The following is a 21575-nucleotide window of genomic DNA, read 5'->3' as shown; positions in this document are numbered from 1 at the left end:
ATAAGGCATAGGCTACTGTTCACACTGCACCCACCACCAAGGTTCTGTATCCACACATTCAGTGATAACCACCATAGCTCTCATGAAGTTTTAGAGTCACTTTTATTACTTCTTTTTTCTGTTTTTATTTTTTTTGCATTATCTTTATTTATTTATTGGATAGAACAGTCAGAAATTGAGAGGGAAGGGGATGACAAAGAGGGAGAGAGACAGAGATACCTGCAGCACTGCTTCACACTTGCTAAGCTTTTCCACTGCAGGTGGGGACCAGGGGCTCAAACCTGGGTCCTTGAGCACTATAACATGCACTCAAACAGGTGCCCCACCACTGGCCCCTTAGTTTGCTTACTTCTGTTCTTAATTTGTTTGTTTATTTTGCAGGCTTCTGTGTTTTAATTATCTAGATTCCACATATGAATGAAATCATCCAGTAGTTTTCTTCCACATTTTTATTCATCTCACTAAGCATAATCATCTCCAGTTCTGTCGGACTAGCTTCGCGAGCAGAGAGAGATGACCCGGGACTCATGGTTGAGCTGTACGCATTATCTCTTTATTCATGCAGAATGCAGCACAATCTAAGCTGAGCTAAACTAAACTAAAACTAAAAACTGAACTAAAACAAACAATGCTGTCCTTATATATATACTTTCCAAGTAGGGTATGAATAGGATGTGACATAGAGAGGGTGGAGAGAAAATTGACTGGTGCAAATCAGGGTGTGACAAGGAGAGGGGGCGGAGCAGGCAAGAATTCTACCACTGAACCACCAATGCCCTGGAGGGAGGGTGGTGCTTTATGTAAATGTAAAAGTGATTTATGTAAATAGACCGCAGCTTTGAGTGGGATCAAACCAGTCCCTATACAGGCATACCGGTGCTTGGTTAAGCAGAAGCCAGGGGGAGCTGGCATACTACCCAACACAGTTCCATTCATTTTATACCAAAAGACACAATATCATAAATATTCTTTGGAGTATATACCATATAACTGTTTTATCCATTCATCTGCCAACGGGCATTTAGGCTGACTCTACTCTATTTTGAGTAATGCAGCAATGCACATAGAATTGCACATGCCTCTTCAAATTGCTGATACATGTGGCCTACAGACATAGTGATATTTATGAGGAAGTGCTCCATTTCACTTATCATTAGAGAAATGCAGATTAAACTACACTGAGATTCCACCTCACACCTGTGAGAATAGCCTACATCAACAAAACAGGAAGTAACCTTGTTTGTACAGGAAGTACCTTGTTTGTGGGCATGCAAGTTGGTGTGAACTCTTTAGAGAGTCCTTAAAGGGATAAAAATGGAAATACTTTAAGGTCAGCTTCATTCTTTTTGCATATAGCTGTTCAATTTTCCTAGCATCTGTGTGTGTGTGTGTGTGTGTGTGTGTGTGTGTGTGTGTGTGTATGTGTGTGTGTATTAGGAGGAAATTTATTAGGAAATAGTAAAGAGGAAGTTTTTATTAGAGGATAATAGGCCCTCCAGAAAGAGATGGTGGGTAGTTTGTAATAGGACAATTGTTCCATCATCACTTATTGAAAAGATCTACTAATATTACACGACTTTGATTACTATAGTTTAGTTTGAAGTTAAAGAACATTATGTTTGTTTTTTTTCTCACAGAATTGGTTGAACAATTTGGAATCTTTTGTATTGGGTGAATTTGATAACCACTACATTACAAAAATCACTAGGGGTTGTTCGTGGTTCCAAACAAATCTCATTATAATTTGTTCTATTTCCTTAAAGAATGCCATTGGAATTTTTGATAGAAATTGCACTGAATATGTATAGTGCTTTGGGTAAAATTATCACTTTAAAAGTGTTAATATTCCAGTCCAAGAGTATGGATTGTCTTATACTGTCTCTTCTATTATCTCTTTTAACAGTGATTTAGAGATATCAAAATACAAGGGGAAGTGTAGTGATGCACCAGGTAGACACAATTGTCATACCTAAATCTGGGCTCAAGACCCCAGTCCCCACTCCCCATGTGTGTGTGTGTGTGTGTGTGTGTGTGTGTGTGTGTGTGTGTGTGGTGTGTGTGTGTGTGTGTGTGTGTATGATGGAGGAAGAGGTTCATGAGCTGTGGTGCAGTTCTGTAGGTGTTTCTTGTTTTCTCTATTTCTCTCTGTTTCTATTGAAAAGATGAAAAAAATGACTGCTGGAAATGATAGAGTCATCATGCAGGCACTGAGCACCAACAATAACTCTAGTGGGGAAAAAAACTCTCCAGAATACAAACCTTTCACCTTCTTCATTAAATTTATTCCAAGATACGTAATTCTTTTGATGTAATTATAAATGGAATTATTTTCTTGATTTCCTTCTCTTGCAGTTCACTGCTAGCATATAAAAATAAAATAGATTTTTATATACTGATTGTGAAAACTGACACTTAACTGTACTAGTTTAGGTGCTGGGTGATGGCACTACTGATTGAGTGTGCATGTTACAATGCACAAGGCTCTAGGTTCAAGCCCCCAGTCCTCACATGCAGTGGGAAAGCTTTGCAAGTGACAAAGCAGGGCTGCAGGTTTCTCTCTGTTTAATTCTTTCTCTATTTACCCCCTTCCCTCCAGTTTCTGGTTGTCTCTATCCAATAAATAAAGATAATTTTTTTAAAAAAAAAAAGTAAAAAATAACTGTATTAGCTTATTGCTTCCAGTAGTTTTATATTTATAAAGTTTAGGGTTTTCAGCCAGGCAATGACATATCTGGTTAAGTGCACACATTACAGTGTGCAAGGACCCAGGTTTAAGCCCCTGGTCCCCACTTGCAAGGATGAAGCTTCACAACTGGTGAAGCAGGGCTGCAAGTATTTCTTTGTCTCTTTCCTTCTTTATCTCTTCCTGCCTCAATTTATTTTTATCTCTATCCAATAATAAATAAATTAAAATATTTTATAAGTTTAGGGTTTTCTACGTGATCTGTAAATATTGATACTTTTATATCTTCATTTCCAGTATGTGTCCCTCTTCTTTTTCTTGCCTATTGCTTGGACTAAAACTTTCAGAACTACATTGAATGAAATGACAAGAATGGGAAGGAATCATTGTTTCATACCTGATTAATTTTAAAGGAAAAACATTTTTTTCCATTTAATGTGATGTTTGCTACAACTTTTTCTCATATGGTCCTAACTATGTTGACATAAGTTTTTCTATCTCCATTTTGTTGAACAGTTTTTATCATAAGTGGATATTAGATTTGTCAAAATCCCTCTCTTTATCTATTGACACAATCACAGAGACTAGATCAAACTGAAGCTCTTCTGTACTGCCAAAAAAAAAAAAAATGTCAGTAAAACTGAAACATGTTCTACTGAATGGGAGAAAGTAATCATACAATATATATATATGAAACATGATGTGATGTGTATAAGTGAGTGCTGATTTTCAGTCATACACATCTGGATCTTAAGTGATGTTATTACAATGTTATTTCTATCTAAATTAAATTGTAGTAATAAATAAACGACTTTTTCTTTTTTTTATATGATAGAAATTGAGAGGGGTGAGGAAGATAGAGAGGGAGAGAGAAAGATGGACACCTGCAGACCTGTTTCACCACTTGTGAGATGACCTCCTTGCAGGTGGGGAGTCTTGACCTGAAACCCAGTCATTCCTATCAGGAACAACACAACAGACCCCTTTGCGGGCCTACATAGGACCTTGCCCTTAAGTTGGATCAACAATGGTAGAGAATGTTCCATCCTCCGAAGGGAGAATGGACAACATACTATATGCTACACATGAGGAAGATGGGTCGATATTGGGGCAGCATGGAATGTTCCTACTCATAACCACAGAATATGAGCTCAGATCTATAGGGATGCAGAGGTCACATAGGCTCCTAAGCTGAATATGGACCCCAGATCACATCAGATCGATGGGGTTTACAGTCAACAATATTCATACACCTTTCCCATATTAGGGAGATACTCTCTTTCCTGGTCCAGCTTTCTGGTCCTTTTCCCAGCCATGACATCATCTCCCCAGACAATAACTTGGATCCCCCTGCATATCAGATTTCAGGCTCAGGGGAAAAAAGAAAAAAAAAAAAAAAACTACTATAGCCACAGGCCCTTTGGAATATAAGTAAAACATGCCTACTAGCTATCTACAAAATGGATGACCCCCCAACTCTTCATCTGCACTGTTGCAGCCTTTAGGTCCATGATTGGTCAACAATTTGTTTGGCTTTGTATGTTAACTCTCTTTTCAACCACCAGGTTCCAGATGCTAGCATTATGCCAACCAGACTTCCCTGGACAGACAACCCCACCAATGTGTCATGGAGCTACACTTCCCCAGTGCCCTGCCACAGTAGGGAAAGAGAGAGACTGGTTGAGAGTATGGATTGACCTGTCAATGCCCATTTTCAGCAGGGAAGCAATTACAGAAGCCAGACTTTCCACCTTCTGCAAACCACAATGACCTTAGGTCCATACTCCCAAAGGGTTACAGAATAGGAAAGCTATCAGGGGAGGGGATGGTATACAGAGGTCTGGTGGTGGGAATTATGTGAAGTTGTACCCCTCTCATCCTATGGTTTAGTCAGTGTTTCTTTTTATAAATAAAAAATTTAAAAAAAAAGAATTGAATTGTATCTCTACTGGTAAAGCTTTGCTTTGTAGTGCTTGTTTGCTTCTTTGTTTGGTGTGGGTAGCTTATCTTAGAAATGTTATTTTTATTTCTAATACAAGATTCTTATTTTCAGTGCATTATATTGATACCAAAGCACAAGACTATGTGTTCAAGTAACTTTACTCAGTTTAGGTCTTTATATTCTATGCTATCATTCTAACTGGTTTGAACAAAATCCAGCATAATAATTTACTTTCCCCAAAGTATTAGCACTATATTTTATTTGGAAGCTAAAATAAGTTCCATTATATTCTGAAAAGTCAACCACTGAGAGAATATTTATTTTACTAGAGAAATTAATTATATTAAGACCAACTAGATTTAATGAATAATGGAAAATGAAAACATCAAAGCAGAACTGTGCATAAATGGCCACCTTACTTGTAATCAACACCATGATAAGTCTATGACCAAAACATTGTTATTTTAAGCATAAAGTCAGCATCTAAAATTTCTCAGTTGCAAATAACATATATCACATATGTGGTATTCATTAAGCCTTATCTTTAGGGATTCTAAGAGACTTCGAGGAGTAAATTCTAAATGTTTTCATCCCACAATATTCCTAAATTAAAAAAATTAAAATAAAACTCAAGCTTGAATTTTATTAGAAAAAAAAGTTGCCTAAAGAATAAGTTCTTATCTCATTATTACTAAGCCACCAAGTATTTTCAGGTCTCATTCATTCTTATCATATTTTCCACCTATTTATCCTCCATGAAGTTAACAATACTGTTTTGCATGTTTTGGCCAGAGACTTGTGAGTGCTATGTATTACCAAAATGTGAGAGTTCTAATACCAAGTGTATGATAAACCACATTATCTTTTTTCAAAGCTGTATGACAAATAGCAGCACTAGATCTATGGGGTTTATAGTTAGTTAATGGTATTTATATACTTTTCCCATATTTGGGAGCTACTCTCTGCCCTGATTCAGCCTTTTAGTCCTCTTTCCAACTCTGACACCATCTTCCCAGACAACACTTTTAGCCCACTTGCATGTTAGCTGTGGGCTTAGGCAAAAATTAGTAAAGTCATGGGCGCCTTGGTATGTATCTAAAACAGACCTACTTGCTTTTTCCAAAATGGAGACCCTAAATCTCATCTTCTCTATACTTACCTTTAGATTTCTGATTATTAAACAATTTGTTCTTTATATCTTAATGCTTTCTTCAGCCACCACAACACAGATGTTACCATGATGACAACCTGACTTCCCTGGAGCTGAGAGTATGGATCGACCTGTCAATGCCCATGTCTAGAGGAGAAGCAATTACAGAAGCCAGACCTTCCACCTTCTGTACTCCATAGTAATCCTGGGTCCATATTCCCAGAGGGATAAAGAATAGGAAAGCTTCCCGTGGATAGAATGGGATACGGAATTCTAGTGGTGAGAATTGTGTGGAACTGTACCTCTCTTATCCTATGGTCTTGTATCATTATTAAATCAAAAAAGAAAAAAGAAAAAGAAAGAAAAAAAACTACATCATTTAGCCTGACCAACACACCTAACCATGATATTTTGGTAATGATCAAAGTTTCATCAGAATTAGGAGCTGCCTCTATACAAGATGAGATAAACAAAAGTAAAGGAAGAAGGCAGGGAAGAGCAACAGATATTAATTTTAAAAAAACTATCTGAAATGTTTCCTATCATCCAATAGATAAAAGTAGCTACTTTTTTAATGTTTAGGTTCAAGAGTTACAAGTTTTTGATGAACTTCCTTAAAAAAAACACTCAGTGAACACTAGTCAAAGTTTATTACAGAATGATTTGCTTGAAGTTTTAAACTAGGAAAAACACTAAAATTGCATATGTCGCATACAGGTGGCAAGCAACAAGATATCCGTATCATGAGAAAAATCTCTTACACAATCCAACCAGCAGAAAAGGCACAGAATATATGTATTTACATAATACAGGTCATCTACATTTAAAACACGTCGGTAACAAGTTGAAGCCCAACATCATTTAGTAGGTAGGGAAATACTATAAGACTCAGGGCCTGTGACATAGCTCACAGAGATAGGGTGCTGCTTTATCAGGTGCAGGAACCAGGGTTGAGCCTGCCACTCGCCCCTCCCCCACCCACTGTCCAGCTTCATGCTGTGGTTTCTTTCTCTCTCTCTCTCTCTCTCTCTCTCTCTGTCTCTATCTACTAAAATAATGTAAGAAAATATTATGGAACCCAGATGAAGAAAATGTACAATCCCTTATTTTAAAAAAATGTTTATTTGTTTGCTTTTATGAGAACACTGCTCTTCTGGCTTATAGTGGTGCCAGGGACTGAATACGTAACTTTAGACAGTTTATTAACTTGAAGGTAAAATGATGATACACATAAAGGTAGTCACTAGTTGCACATAAAGTTCACTTGATGTACTTAACGTGTACTTTTACTTGGGCTTTAAGCTTAGATGCTCACATAACTAAAGTGGTTTATTATTTTTTTTATCTGAAAGTCAGGAAACAACACAACATATTATATAAGACCAATATCTTTGTGTGTGTGTGTATGTGTGTATTTGTGTGTGTGCATATACGTACATGCTAACGTTTAGGTGTTTTTCCACTTCAGCAATACAGATAATTTGAAGCAACTTTCTACTTTTTGAAAAGAAAAAAAATAGTGTATTTTCACCACTGAGCTAAATCCATCAGCAAAAGGTCGGATTGCTTGAGGACACAGTCTCAGCTAATTATGAGCCAGAATTACCTCCAACTTTATAACTATAAAAGCCACTGTGCTATTTTTTTCACTGGTGTGATGTTCTAATTCACTAAAGTCAGAAAAAAATATGACATTTTCCAATCATTTGTAAAGGATAATATGTTCAGGGGAGGGGGTGGAAGGGCAGGTGGTGGCTTACCTGGTGAGCACACACATTACCCTGAGCAAGGATCTAGGTTTGAGCCCTGTACTCTCCACCTACAGGGGGAAAGTGTCATAAGCAGTGAAGCATCTCTGCAGGTCTCTCTCTCTCTCTCTCTTCTTCCATCTATCTCCCCCTCTCAATGTCTATCTGTTCTATCAAATAAAAATAAGAAAAGGGATAAAAATGGCCACCAGGAATTGTGGATTTGTAGTGCCAGCGCTGAGCCTGAGCAATAACCCTAGTGGCAGATAAAAATAAAAATAATAATAGCATGACCAGTCAGGGGAAATAGCATACTAATTTTACAAAACATTTTCATGCCCGAGGCTCCAAAGTTCCAGGTTCAATCCCCTGCACCACCATAAGACAGAGCTGAGTAGTGATCTTGTCTCTTTCTGTATCTCTTTCATTGAAATAAAATATTTCCAAAAAAAGAATTATATGATCTTATTCCCAGGCATCTTATAGTTTAAGAGTATATAAAGTTACTTATATATGACATGATAAAGTAAGGAAAAATTCAGTTGCTTCCTTGATCGAATTATGAATTTGTAAATCAAGTTTTAAACTTCCAAACTGGTAAACTTGCTAGACACCATTTTTATTTTTTATCATTTTTTTACTTGCATAAAGAATTTCAGGTATTTTGAAAATAATTTTCCCTTGGATAAAGTTAGAAAAATAATGCATAGTCTTTTAATCTTTCTGATTTTCAGTGTCTACTCTTGGGTTTAATGTTATTATAAAACCAATTTTATTACCCTAAACTTATTCTCAGAAGATAAAGATAACCCTTCTAGGATATGAAACTCCATAAAATTGTATGTGCTCATATTTTCCCAAACATGACCATGAAACAGTGTTTCCTCAATGCAGGCACATGGTTAAGATCGAATCTTGACATCTAGGCAACAATTATGCCTTGTGATTAAAAGCTCCCATGAAAAGAGGTCTGGAAATCTGAATGAGAGTTTTTTCTTTATGCTTCACTTCATTGACAATGTATAAAAACATGCACTGCATGAGAAAAAAGGATACAACTTGGGCTTCTTGTGCTTTAGCTCACAGAACACCAAAACTCTTAAATAAAAAATAAATATCTCCTCTAAGCCATCTAGAGGTTGTTATATGTGTAAAGTGCTCTTGAAACACAAGAGAACATTTGTGTTATATAAAAGCATTTACAGGGGCCAGGTGGCATGCCTGGTAGACCACAAATATTACCATGTGTATGAACCCAAGTTCAAGTCCACCATCCCCACGTAAAGAGGGGAAGCTTCGTGAATGGAGGAATAATGATGCAGGTGTTTCTCTTTCTTTCTCTTTCTTATTTTTTTAAATTTTTATTTATTTTTTGATAGAGATAGCCAGAAACTGAGAGGAAGGGGCAGGTTGAGAGAGAGAGAGAGACACCTCCAGCACTGCTTCACCACTTGTGAAGCTTTCCCCCTGTAAGTGGGGCCCAGGGGTTTGAACATGTGCACTCATCTAGGTGTACACCACCTGTCCCTCCTCTTTTTTTTTTTGGCTCCTCTCTCTTTTTCTCTGTTATCAATGTTTTGTTTTATTTTTCTTTTAAAGAAGAAAATGTCACCTGGATCAATGGAGTTGACATGCTAGCACTGAGCCTCAGTAATAACTCTGAAAGGAAAAAATCAATTACAAATTACAGTAACTTTTAAAGCATGTTCTGTACATCTCAGCTAGACATCCATATATTATACATATGTGCACATGTATACACATAAACCAACATACATTGATTTAAATTTAGAATACAAGAAAAATTTTGCAACTCTTTGGCTGCTTTGCTTCAACAAATTCTTATCAGTAATTCAGTTGGACAAATGTTTATTAAATATAGATTATTAGCTCTATCTATGAAAATAACCTGATTTTATGTGGCAGACTAATGGTTTTAAATTAAGCATATTGTGTTCTAATGTGTATGTTTTCTTTCTTTAAAGTCATTGGAGAAATATCCCATAACTCTTCAGTGAAACCACTTATTTAATTTCTTCATGAAACTTTTCCAAAATTCACAACCTAACAAACACTTTCATTTAAATTATCTGTCAAGAAAAAAAAAAGTGAACAAAACCAGTTAAAGTCTACTTGATTTGTACAGAGTTCCTGGAGAATGTGAAATCAGTATCACAAGGGAGATTAATTTTAAAATGGAAACCAGTTAATGAAGGCAAAAGAACTGTTATAGAAATGTATTGTCCTATTCCATAGAAAAACTGCCAATCAAATATACTCATGGACTCAGAATTTTAAATGATTAATAAAATGCTCTGTGCCAAATTTCACAGACAAGCAAAAAAAAAATCTATAAGTATTATTGGGAAATTTGAAACGTTATTATCACTTAGTTAACCACTATAATGATCTCTGAAATGCCTGAAAATTGCCAGTCCACCTTTTGACACTGATCTCACAGGCTTTAGAAAGTATAGATTGGGGAGTCGGGCAGTGGGGCAGTGGGTTAAGCGCACGTGGCGCAAAGCACAGGGACCGGCGTAAGGATCCCGGTTAGAGCCCCCGGCTCCCCACTTGCAGGGGAGTCGCTTCACAGGCGGTGAAGCAGGTCTGCAGGTGTCTTTCTCTCCCCTCTCTCTCTGTCTTCCCCTCCTCTCTCCATTTCTCTCTGTCCTATCCAACAACAAAGCAACGTCAACAATGGCAATAATAACCGCAACGAGGCTGCAACAACTAGGGCAACAAAAAGGGGGAAAAATGGCCTCCAGGAGCGGTGGATTCATGGTGCAGGCACCGAGCCCAGCAATAACCCTGGAGGAAAAAAAAAAAGTATACATTGAATGAATTCATCATCAATATAATTTCTGGTGTGTGTGTGTGTGTTTGTGTGTGTAAGTGAAAAACAGAAGATCACTAGTTGCAGAGTCTTTGAGTAATATATATGGGTTTTTTTGTTCTTTAACACCAAAATTATAGCTCAAAATAAGTATCTTTACCCACACTCTTTGTACTTCTTGCTAGAACTTAAGTTCTCTGCATTATCCACAACAGAACTTCTAAGGAATCCCTATACTCCAGCTTGCTTTTATATGTCCTCACATTAAACTTTTGCTTCTACAAATTATTAATTGTGCAACAGTACACTCAATTTTTCAGAGCAAAAATGACTATTGTAAAAGTATTCAATCTGTGGCTTCCCCCAAAAAATACCATTCAAGCAACAATTGACTTTATAGTAACAAAGTAAGTAATCGTATTTGTCAAATATGACAAGGATGGGCTCATTCTAAACAGATTCAAATCAGGTCATCTGAGAGCCAAATCTGATGTAAGCTGAGGTTACAGTTACTCTCAAGTGAGGTGACCCTGCAACTATCAAGTAAGGATAGAAACTAAGGGGAAAGGCAGACCACATGAAAGGTAGAAAAAAAGAAAAGAAAGAAAAAAGGAAGGAAGGAAGGAAGGAAGGAAGGGAGGGAGGGAGGGAGGAAAGGAAAAGAAAGAAACAAAATATCACAAGGACACTTCATTTAATTAAACCTATTCTCTGAGAAGTAGCTACTGAGCAGTGATCCTAAAATAATCACTTTACATTGCAAGTATCACTAATATATCCTTTAGTAAATATGCAAGTAAATGCTCTAAGTTTCAACAAAGTCAATCATTCCAAAAACACAAATAACATAGATAAGTCTAAAATTGTTTTCAGTTTGCCTTCCATGGAGTTATTTCAGTGTGTTTATCTCCAATTGACAAAAGCAAGTGAAACTGGGCAATTATACAGTCCGTTAAACAAACATCAAAAGCTGAACTTTGAGAAAAGTGCCACAGACTATTTATGGATGCCTTAATTTTCCAGTTATGCTTCATATATTTATTCAGTTAACTGATATTCCACCAAAACTTTTCTTATATTCATCCTTAGATCTATGCTGACTTACTGTCCTATCAGACTAGGTGCTTGCTGGTTTACTTTCTCTGTAATTGGTGACTCAGAAATAGCAGCAACCTTTAAGGATTTTTTAATGGAACTAAGCTCCCAAGCATGTAAACTGATGACATGCACTCCACAACAACGCCTTGCAAGCTTGTAAAGATTCTTCAAAACAGCCTTCCGGAGAAGAATATACACCCAGGGATCTAGGATTTGATTCCACGTTGCCATTCTAAGAGCAAAAAGTGTTGTTTCACATGTCTCCAGAGAATTATTTCCATTTATTCCAATGTTGGCCATTGTTACCTACAAAATAAATTAGGGAAACACAGTGATATGGAGAATATCTTAATCCTATAGCTTTAAAAAAAAAAACTGTACTAACATGCCACACGGAATTCACTTCATTTTTCGTGAAGTGGTATCATTGTGCAAAACAGTGATAAAAACAATGAAGAGAAACAGATACTTAGATACATATATCTGAATTTTACAAAAACATTCTGAAGTTAATATGTCATTTTGAACCTTGAGGATTGGTGTACCATTGTCATGTAACATGAAAAAGAAGAAATGGCCTGGGAGGTGGCAGAGTGGCTAGAGCATTGAATTTTAAAGCTGAGTTCAAATTCAATCCCAGCATTACATGGGCAAGCATGATACTCTGGTTCTCATTTCCCCACCCCACCCCCATTAGTGTATAAACAAATCTTTGAGAAAAGAGGTAGAGAATATATGTAAACTTTTCAATGAAATCATGGAAACATGGTGTATGTCCAAGGTAACCAGCCATAGACTAGGTTATACTTAAACTATCTCGGCTCAACTACATTTGTTTGAAGTACAGAGTTTTAGACTCCTAAAATTATTAGATTCTACTATGATTGACATGATACAAATATTTCATTATAGGTTGGGATTGGAAAGAAACTTATAAATTATATCACCTACTAAGTCCATTTCACAGAGAACAAAACTGAGGCAAAAAAATAAGTGAATTTCCCTATAGGCATTTGACATAAGACTTGAGACTAGATAAGATATTTAATATCTAAAATATGACACTTTGACCCTCAACTTCTTTATATCAAGAGGTTATTTAGTAGCTAAAGCAGATAAACTCTGTTCAGGTTGTCTTTCCAGTATGAGATAACAAAAAATGACAGGCAGCATATAATTGAATGTCTTGCTTCTTTGCTACTGATTATTAAGTCAGCACTTTAACTATCTTCTTTACATGTCTCTTGACCTTTATAATGAAAAAGGGTAATCTTCATAGATATTCACTCATTCTATAACTATTTAGAAGTCAAATAGTATAAATCAGTTATTAAGCACTTGAAAATGTCAAGATTAAATTATTATGTCACAGTTTTCTAATGAAAAATACATTTAAAAAATACAGTTACATAAATCCTGCAGTCAAGACCATAAGAAAGCACAGTAAATAAAATTGGAGACATCATGAACAAATTTTCTCTGCATGACTAGGGAATTTGATCAATACTCTGTAGAATTACTAAGTCATTACAGGATTTGAGAAAAAGAAAACCCACAAATTTCCCCACTACATACATGCGATATTATGACCTTTATCAACTTGCTTCCTCATTTTATTTTTCTTCTACACGGTATAGCAACAACAGTGCTTTTGCCAAAGCTATGAGAAGGTCAAATATAATTCTAAGTTAAAATAATTGATCCTATTTTATAGGAGTCTCATGATTAAAACACAAATTATAGAATTAATTCTTTGTCTCAATAGTTAAAACTCAGTTCTCTAAGTTTCTGGCTCAAATGAGAGGCATGAAAAGGAACTTGAATTTGAACCAGACACAGCTGAAGGTATGAATGTAATCATGGATGTCCCTCACAGATCTCCAGTCTACTGATTGGATAGGCATTCTGGAGGGAATCAAGGAAGAGATTTTGGCTGCATAAATCTTTCCAACATCACAACTCGAAATTCTATAAGGTAACAGCATAAGGAATGCTACTATTCATGTAAACTTCTGTTTTTCTGAATTCCAGGAATAGTAAGGATGCACACCGGTTAAGCACACTTGGTACTAAGCACAAGGACCTGCACAGGACTCTGGTTTGAGCTGTTGGCTCTCCACTTGCAGGGGACACTTTACTAACAGTGAAGTAGGTCTACAGGTGTCTCTCTTTTTCTCTCATTCTCTCTCTCTCCCCATTATCTTTAAATGTCTCTCTGTCTTACCCAAGAAAATTAAAAGAATGACTGCCAGGAGCAGTGGATTCCTAGCATTGGTACTGAGCCCCAGTGATAACTCTGGAGGCAAAATAATGTAAAAAAGAAAGAAAGAAAGAAAGAAAGAAAGAAAGAAAGAAAGAAAGAAAGAAAGAAAGGGAGAGAAGGAAAGAAAGAAAGAAAGAGGAAGAAGAAGGGGAGGGAGGAAGAAAGGGAGAGAGAGAGAAAGAAAGAAAGAAAGAAAGGAAGAAAGAAAGAAAGAAAAAGGAAGGAAGTAAAGAGCAAAAGAGAAAGAAGGAAAGAAAGGCATCAAAAGAAACTCTCACAAAAATAAAATGATTATATAAAGTAATGTGTGAGCTTAGGAAACAAATTAAATAATTGGCTAAGAAGTTTGCCAGTTAAAAATATCTGTTTCTTCTTAGGAGACAAGGCCAGAATGAAAGCATCAGAGGTATAAAAGACAAGGAAATACTGAAGAAGAAAAACTCACATAAACTAGGAGACTTGTCAGTGAATACTACCATAACTTTTGGTACTTGATTTGAGCTTATGCTCTGGGACAGAGCTAAGTGGCAAATCTGGTAGTCCAAATAAAGTACATACATAAGCTCATTGCTTTGTGCCCATGTGACTTAGTGTTTGTAAGTGTAAGAGTGCAATAAAAGAAAATTAGAATGACAAAAAGCATTGTATAAATGAACATGCTTAAATAACATAACACACTTCAGCACTTAATATTGTGTCAGGTTCATAACAAATTTTTATTTTTTAAATATATCCAGTGTGTGCTTATGAATACTGTCATAGCTATAGATGTCACTATCAAGGTTTTGATTACCTGGCACTCACCCACTAAAGATATTATTCCATAATTTCAGAACTGTTTTAAAAAGTGATATTTTCAGAGAAAAGGGGGAAAATGTATGTGACTTCAATCTTTCTGTAAAGCAATTTAGCAAAATATACAGGACCTTTTTGTGAAGTTAAAGAAATTCTATGTCTGTGAAGTTATTCTAAGGAAGTTAGTAGGAAAAAAATCATGCAAAACTCTGCAGGGTGTTCACCCCCATCTTGTTTATAAAATGCAAAGCAAGAAACAACGTCCATGTATCATGTATTTGCAATGTAAATTTAGTATAAATACATAATGAAGCAGTCTTAAATGTTGTTGCCTAGGAATATTTATAAATAATAAAAATAGGTCTATTGGAGTTAAGATAAAGAGTACAAAATATAGCAGTTCATTCTGGTTAAAATTACAGGAATTAAAACTGTAGAGTTACTATGTACTATCTGAAATAGATTCTACTGTCATTCACAGTTTTAATAAGAAGAAGCAAAGGAGGGTGGAGGTGGGTGGGTGGGATGGGACACAGTCTTTTGGTGGTGGGAATGGTGTTTATGTACACTCCTAGTAAAATGTAGTCATATAAATCACTAGTTAATTAATATGAGAAGGGAAAAATCAATTGTATGTCTCAAAGTTTTTAAAACACAGACTGAGTCTTTTTAATACATAGGCTGTGTATTTGATATACGGACTCTCTCAAAAGCCTAGACCAAGTAGATCAGAAGCAACTAATGGCACAGCTACGTACAAGATACTGGGTACTATACAGCAAACCCTAACAAAAGGACTTTTCAAAGTTAACCCAATTACCAAATAATGTGATGATAACATTAACTATCGATTGTCTTTTGGAACCCTAAGACAGCAGGAACCTCACATCTCCACTATAGAACCTCTACTTCCCCGAGTCCTGGAACCTTAGGATAGGGCCTACTTTCCCGCATGCCTCTCCAAATCCATATCAAATAATATTGCATCAGCCGATCGCAACCTAATCAACACAATGATTGCCACCTCAACATGCTTCAGCTCAGACTGTGTCCAGAGACTTCACGTGTGGAATGACAACCCTTCAGCTTCATTACACGGGTGAGACCTTTCTTTTCATAGTATTCTCTAATTCCATCCCAGGTGGTTCACTTTCTAACAAAGACCCAAAACCTAGATATACACCAGTTTCTGTGAGAGAGAGCATATATTCACATGTATCCATAAACTAGTGCAAAATATGTACCTGAAAGCAAAAGTACACTAGAGTTTGCAGCGAGTACCCCCCTAACACTTCCTCTCCACTATTCCAACCTTTGGGTCCATGATTGCTCAAAAAATTGTTTGGCTTTGTATGTTAACTCTCTTTTCAGCCACCAGGTTCTAGATGCCATCAGGATGCTGGCCAGGCTTCCCTGAACTGAAGACCCCACCTGGAGCTCCGCTTCCCCAGAGACCCATCCTACTAGGGAAAGAGAGAGGCAGACTGGGAGTATGGACCGACCAGTCAACGCCCATGTTCAGTGGGGAAGCAATTACAGAAGCCAGACCTTCCACCCTCTGCAACCCACAAGGACCCTGGGTCCATGCTCCCAGAGGGCTAGAGAATGGGAAAGCTATCAGGGGAGGGGATGGGATATGGAGATTGGGTGGTGGGAATTGGGTGGAGTTGTACCCCTCCTACCCTATGGTTTTGATTTAACCTTTCTTAAATAAAAAAAAAAATTTAAAAAAAGAAAGTTAATAAATTTTCCCAAGATCAGACAATAAAGATAATCAAGCTCCCAAAGACATCCATAATGATGCCTCTCTAATACATGTGCACATACTTTAAGAGAGGCGTGGAAATATATAAACAGATATGTGATACCACTGGACAGAAACTGAGTATGTACTTGTGATAACTAGAATTTCTAAAAGAGCTTTCTAAAGATGTCACAGCCTAACCCCAGGAATCAGTAAATATAAGATATGACTCCCCAAATCATGCTATATTATTATATAATAATCTGAAAATGATGATCAGAAGCATCAAGACAGTTTTTACTTCCTTTGAAAGACTAGAAACAGGGCCAGGTGGTGGCACACCTGGTTGAGTACACGTTACAGTGCACAAGGACCCAGGTTCAAGCCCCTGGTCCCCAGCTGCAGGGGAAAAGCTTCACAAGTGGTGGAGCAGGGCTGCAGGTGTCTCTCTCCCTCTCTGTTTCCCCCTTCTTTCTTGATTTCTGGATGTTTCTATCCAAAAAATAAATAAAGATAATAAAATAATAAAAACAAAAGACTGGAAACATCATAATGACTATGCAAAAGACTATTATGCCTGAGGCTCTAGGGCCCCAGGTTTAATCCCCTGCACCTCCATAGGTCAGAGCTAATCTGTGCTCTTGTATCACTCTCTCTGTGCATTTCTCTCTGTACCTATCTTCCGTTAAAATAATAATAAGAAGAAATAATGATAATAATAAATTAAAAAATAAAAAGGTAATCCGACAGAAAAAAAACTCAAGAATTCTTTTTCCCAGCACATCTGTAGAACTGAAGCTCCAATTTCACAAACTTCATTCCAGTATAAAAAAATCCTCTGTTGGGAGTCAGGTGACAGTGCAGCGGGTTAGGCACATGTGGTGCGAAGCACAAGGACCACCAGGAGGATCCTGGTTTGAGCCACTGGCTCCCCACCTGCAGGGGAGTCACTTTACAAGGGGTGAAGCAGGTGTACAGATATCTATCTTTCTCTCCTCTCTCTGTCTTCCCCTCCTCTCTCCATTTCTCTCTGTCCTATTTAACAACAATGACAGCATCAATAACAACAATAACTGCAACAACAATAATAAAAAAGGGAAAATAAATAAATAAATATAAAAATAATTTTAAATCCTCTGTTATTTTTTACCATCAAGCTACCAAGTTTTGTAACAATATTAGCAGAACCAGAAATCTAAATCATTCCTCTGTGGTTATATAGAAGATATACTCTTTAGAGGTTTTTGCAAATAATGCCACAAGAAAAAGTTGATTCAAAAGAATGTGGCTTGTCCAAATAAAAACTAAGAAGAAAATATGTGATTAACAGTAAATTGGCAAGAAATGATTAAGAAGTATTATAGTCATGGAGTCTGGGCCGTGACATGCTCTGCTAAGCTCATAGTACTAAGTGCAAGGGTCTGGGTTCGAGCCCCTGGCTCCTCACCTGCAGGGGAGTCGCTTCACAGTATTATTGAAGCATGTCTGCAGTTGTCTGTCTTTCTCTCTTTCTCCATCTTCCCTTCCTCTCTCAATTTCTCTCTGTCCTATCCAATAAAATGGGAAGATAATGGCCATCAGGAACAGTGTATTCATAGTGCCAGCACCAAGCCCCAGCCACTGGAGGAGGGAAAAAAGTAAATATTCTACTCATTCAGATAAGTGATCCAGAAAATGGTCTGACTCAATTAAACAGTAAAAAATACAAAGTATAAAACTCCACTGAGCCAAAATTAAATGATCCAAAATTCCAAAAGGTAAAATGGTGTCTGGTTGTCATCAAGAGGAGAACTGACCTTATTAAACACATTCATATTGAGTAGCACATCGTGAAATGAAAGAAGGTGGTACAAACCTAAACTGGCATTTATTAGAAACTTAAGGAAAATAAATCAGTGTGAAGAAAAGAGGAGATCATTTAAGCAAAAAAAAGAAAAGAAAAGAAAAGAAAAATATATAAAGTTTATAAATTAATAATTAAATCAAAATACATGATTGTATTTATTAGAAAAAAAACTTTTGCAGAACTCATTCTCATTCTTAGTTAAGAATCTACTTCACTAAACTCAAACACCTCTAGAAAATCCAATGAACTTGGATTTCAAAGGGAATTTGGTCAAGAACCCTCTACCCTCTATGATTTGGTGTAGACTAAACACAATTGAAGTTTCTTAGCAAAGGTGCGTTTGGAAGGTGCTTGCTCACACACTTCTGTTAATAGCGACTTCTGTTCATGTCTCCCCAAATAAGCTACAGATTCTTTTGAAGGTGCAAACCGACTTTAGTCATGTCTATTATATGCATCTAGCACATATTTTTTTATTTATTTATGTTTTATTCCTTTTTGTTGCCCTTGTTGTTTTATTGTTGTAGTTATTATTGTTGTTGTTATTGATGTCATCGTTGTTGGATAGGACAGAGAGAAATGGAGAGAGGAGAGGAAGACAGAGGGGGAGAGAAAGATAGACACCTGCTGACCTGCTTCACCGCCTGTGAAGCGACCCCCCCTGTAGGTAGGGAGCCAGGGCCTCAAACCGGGATGCTTACGCAGGTCCTGGAGCTTGACACCACGTGTGCTTAACCCGCTGCACTACCCCCCCCACTCCCTCTAGCACATATTCTAATGCCCATAGTAGGTAATCAATAATATTTAAATTGCCACAAGCTTTTCTATAGTACCAAATGAGATCATGATTATTATCATTATAAGCAATGATCAGAATGCATATTTACCTGAATATCTACTGGGTAACCTGGGTATGCACACAATGCAGAAATCAACCAAGTATATTTCACAGATGTTAAAACTGAAGCTTACAAAGATCCTTAGTTACTTGCCAAAGGAAAATATGATGGGCACAATCAAGTTCACGTAGTGAGAAACTACTACACACAAACACAGGCTACAGAAATTCATTTAACTACAAGAGATTCAGTAGAAACTAAGAAGATTTGGTAGAGTTACATGGTGTAGAGTTGATGCTTATAAAGAGACTCGCCGGCATAAACAAGATAAATCAAAATATCTTTGTATATAGTAGGAACCTGCCAAGTATTTAGTAGGTGAATGCATAATGAGAGTAGAAAATTAAAGCAGTTTTCCAAATCTAGGCACCTCTATAAGTCCTAGCTATTCTATTTACTTAATTAGAAATGAATATTGATACTTTCATCACTTTAAAAAGAAACTAGATAATAGTTCAGCACCTCAACTCTGAAAGCAGAATCTCTTCTCAAGTGCAAATTTTTTAAAGCTTTCTATGATTTTTCTGCCCAGAAAAAATATATATCTTGAGTTTAATCATACTTTAAAACACTTTAATGGCCTATACAAAAACTCACATGTTATATTCTATACATTTAAAATGGTAAGCGTTATAGTACTAAGAAAAATTATATGAAAAAAAAAGTCTGGATTCAAATGTCAAGTCCTGGAGCTAAGCAGTGGTTTACTTGGTTGAGGATATATGTTAGAGTGTGCACAGATCTGGGTTCAAGCCCATAGTCTCCACCTACAGGGGGGAAGGTTCACAAGTAGTGAGACAATGCTATAATTGTCTCTCTCCCTCCCTTTCTCTCTTCCCCTCCATCTCCATTTCTCTGTCTTTATCCAATAAATGAATAAATAAAAATAATTTTTTAAATGCCAAGTTCCATATAAACCCCCAGCAGGCAATATGTGGAGTCCTGGTCATGGCCTACCTAAAATGCTCTCCTATAAATGTATGTACATGTGTGATCTTCATTACATAATCGTAAGTGCAGTCATGACTGAACTTTTATTGTAAAATAAAAGTTTTATTATTATTGTAAATAATCATTAAGATATCTCAAAGTTGGGATACTACTCAGCTATCAAGAAAAACTCATTCAACTTGAAGGATGATCTCACTCATAAATAGAGGTTGAAAAATAAGAACAGAAAAGGGGAAAACAATGTAAAACTTGGACTGAGTTTGGTGTTTTGCCAAAGTAAATGACTCTGGGGGAGGAAAGGAGGGCTCTCAAATCCTAGTGCACAATGGTGGAGAAAGGCACTGCTGGGGGTGAAAGTGTTTTGCTCATGTACCAATAAATGTAAACTATTAATCCCCCCAATAAAAAAGATATTTCAAAGTTGTTTATACTAGTTTTGTTGTGCAAGGCCAAAAAAAAAATGTAGTAACAATAAGGCGATTGAAAGCAAGTCAGTGAGATAGAACCAGCAGCACAACACGTGTTCATGCCTGAAGAACCAGAGAACGTAGGTTTAATCACCTGCCAACACTGTAAGTTAGAGCAGAGCAGGACTGATATATCTCAAAAATAAAATACAGGTAGATAATTACATATTCTCAAGTTAATGGCCATCAAATTTCCCTTGAGTAGTGTATCTAACTTATAATATCTATGATAGTCTTTTTAAAGTTGACCTGGGGTTACCGACATTTGATTATGCTGCTCTGTCCATTTTCCCCTCCCTTTCCTATGTCACTGTCTTTCCCTGTTGCTATTGTTTGTGGCCAGCTTCTACTCTCCCACTTATTACTTCATTTAGAGACGGGATCCTTTTGCTTTTCACTGGAGCTTTCAGTAGTTTGTGCATGGCAGGATTGGTGGTGGCAAATTACTTCAGTTTGAGAAGATTTTTTTACATCTCATTTATACTTACAGGATAATTTGACAGGGTAAAGTATTCATGGATGGTAATTCTTAATGTTTAATACTTTGACTACCTTCTTGCCCCCAGGGTTTATTAATGAGAAATCTGATGAAAGTTTGAATGGTTCTACCTCCATATTTCAGAGTCACCGTTTCTCTATCAGTATGTAATATTTTCCTTGTTTTGAATGGTTCTACCTCCATCTTTCAGATTGACCTTTTCTCTATCAGTATGTAACATTTTTCCTTGTGCTGGCTTTAGGATAGTTTCACTATGATGTGTCTTGGTGTAGCCCATTTTGAATTCAGGAACTTGAATGTTCTTTCAGCTTCTTGGATGTCTATGTTTTGAATGTTACCCAGGTATGGAAAATTTTCTGTTATGACTTTTTTTTTTCCACAGAGCACAGCATGGCTCCATTTTATGGTGATTGAACATGGGACTTCGGAGTTATAATTATCTGAATATATTTTCTGCTCCTCTCTCTGTCTCTTTATCCTCAGGGATCCCAACTCTCACATTTGTTTTTCTGATGGAATCTGCTATTTTATGAAGAGTTGCTTCATTTATCCTGTTTCCTTTCCAACAGCTATGAATTTACAAAGTGTGGTTGTTGCATCTTCTAATCCTGACATTCTCTCTTCAGCTTTATTTAATCTACTTCCTAGACCTGC

At 36.7% G+C, this 21575-nt stretch overlaps 1 protein-coding gene and 1 long non-coding RNA gene across 2 annotated transcripts in view; one reads left to right on the top strand and one right to left on the bottom strand.

The window, feature by feature from the left end:
• LOC132541432 (uncharacterized) overlaps positions 1–21575 on the top strand; it is a 223150-nt gene that overhangs the window by 55422 nt on the left and 146153 nt on the right. The gene's annotated exons all lie outside the window — the stretch shown is intronic.
• The window catches only part of PTGFR (prostaglandin F receptor), a 30535-nt gene continuing 19356 nt past the window's right edge, over positions 10397–21575 (bottom strand). Inside the window, exon 3 of the mRNA XM_007530159.3 lies at positions 10397–11763. Within this exon, the coding sequence (XP_007530221.1) occupies positions 11461–11763 (303 nt within the window). The 3' untranslated portion in view covers positions 10397–11460. The remainder of the gene's footprint in view (positions 11764–21575) is intronic.

This window comes from Erinaceus europaeus, chromosome 11, assembly GCF_950295315.1.
Source record: "Erinaceus europaeus chromosome 11, mEriEur2.1, whole genome shotgun sequence".
Lineage (NCBI taxonomy): Eukaryota > Metazoa > Chordata > Mammalia > Eulipotyphla > Erinaceidae > Erinaceus > Erinaceus europaeus.
The sequence above is the reverse complement of the archived record's forward strand: the minus strand, read 5'-3'. Positions and strand labels throughout refer to the sequence as shown.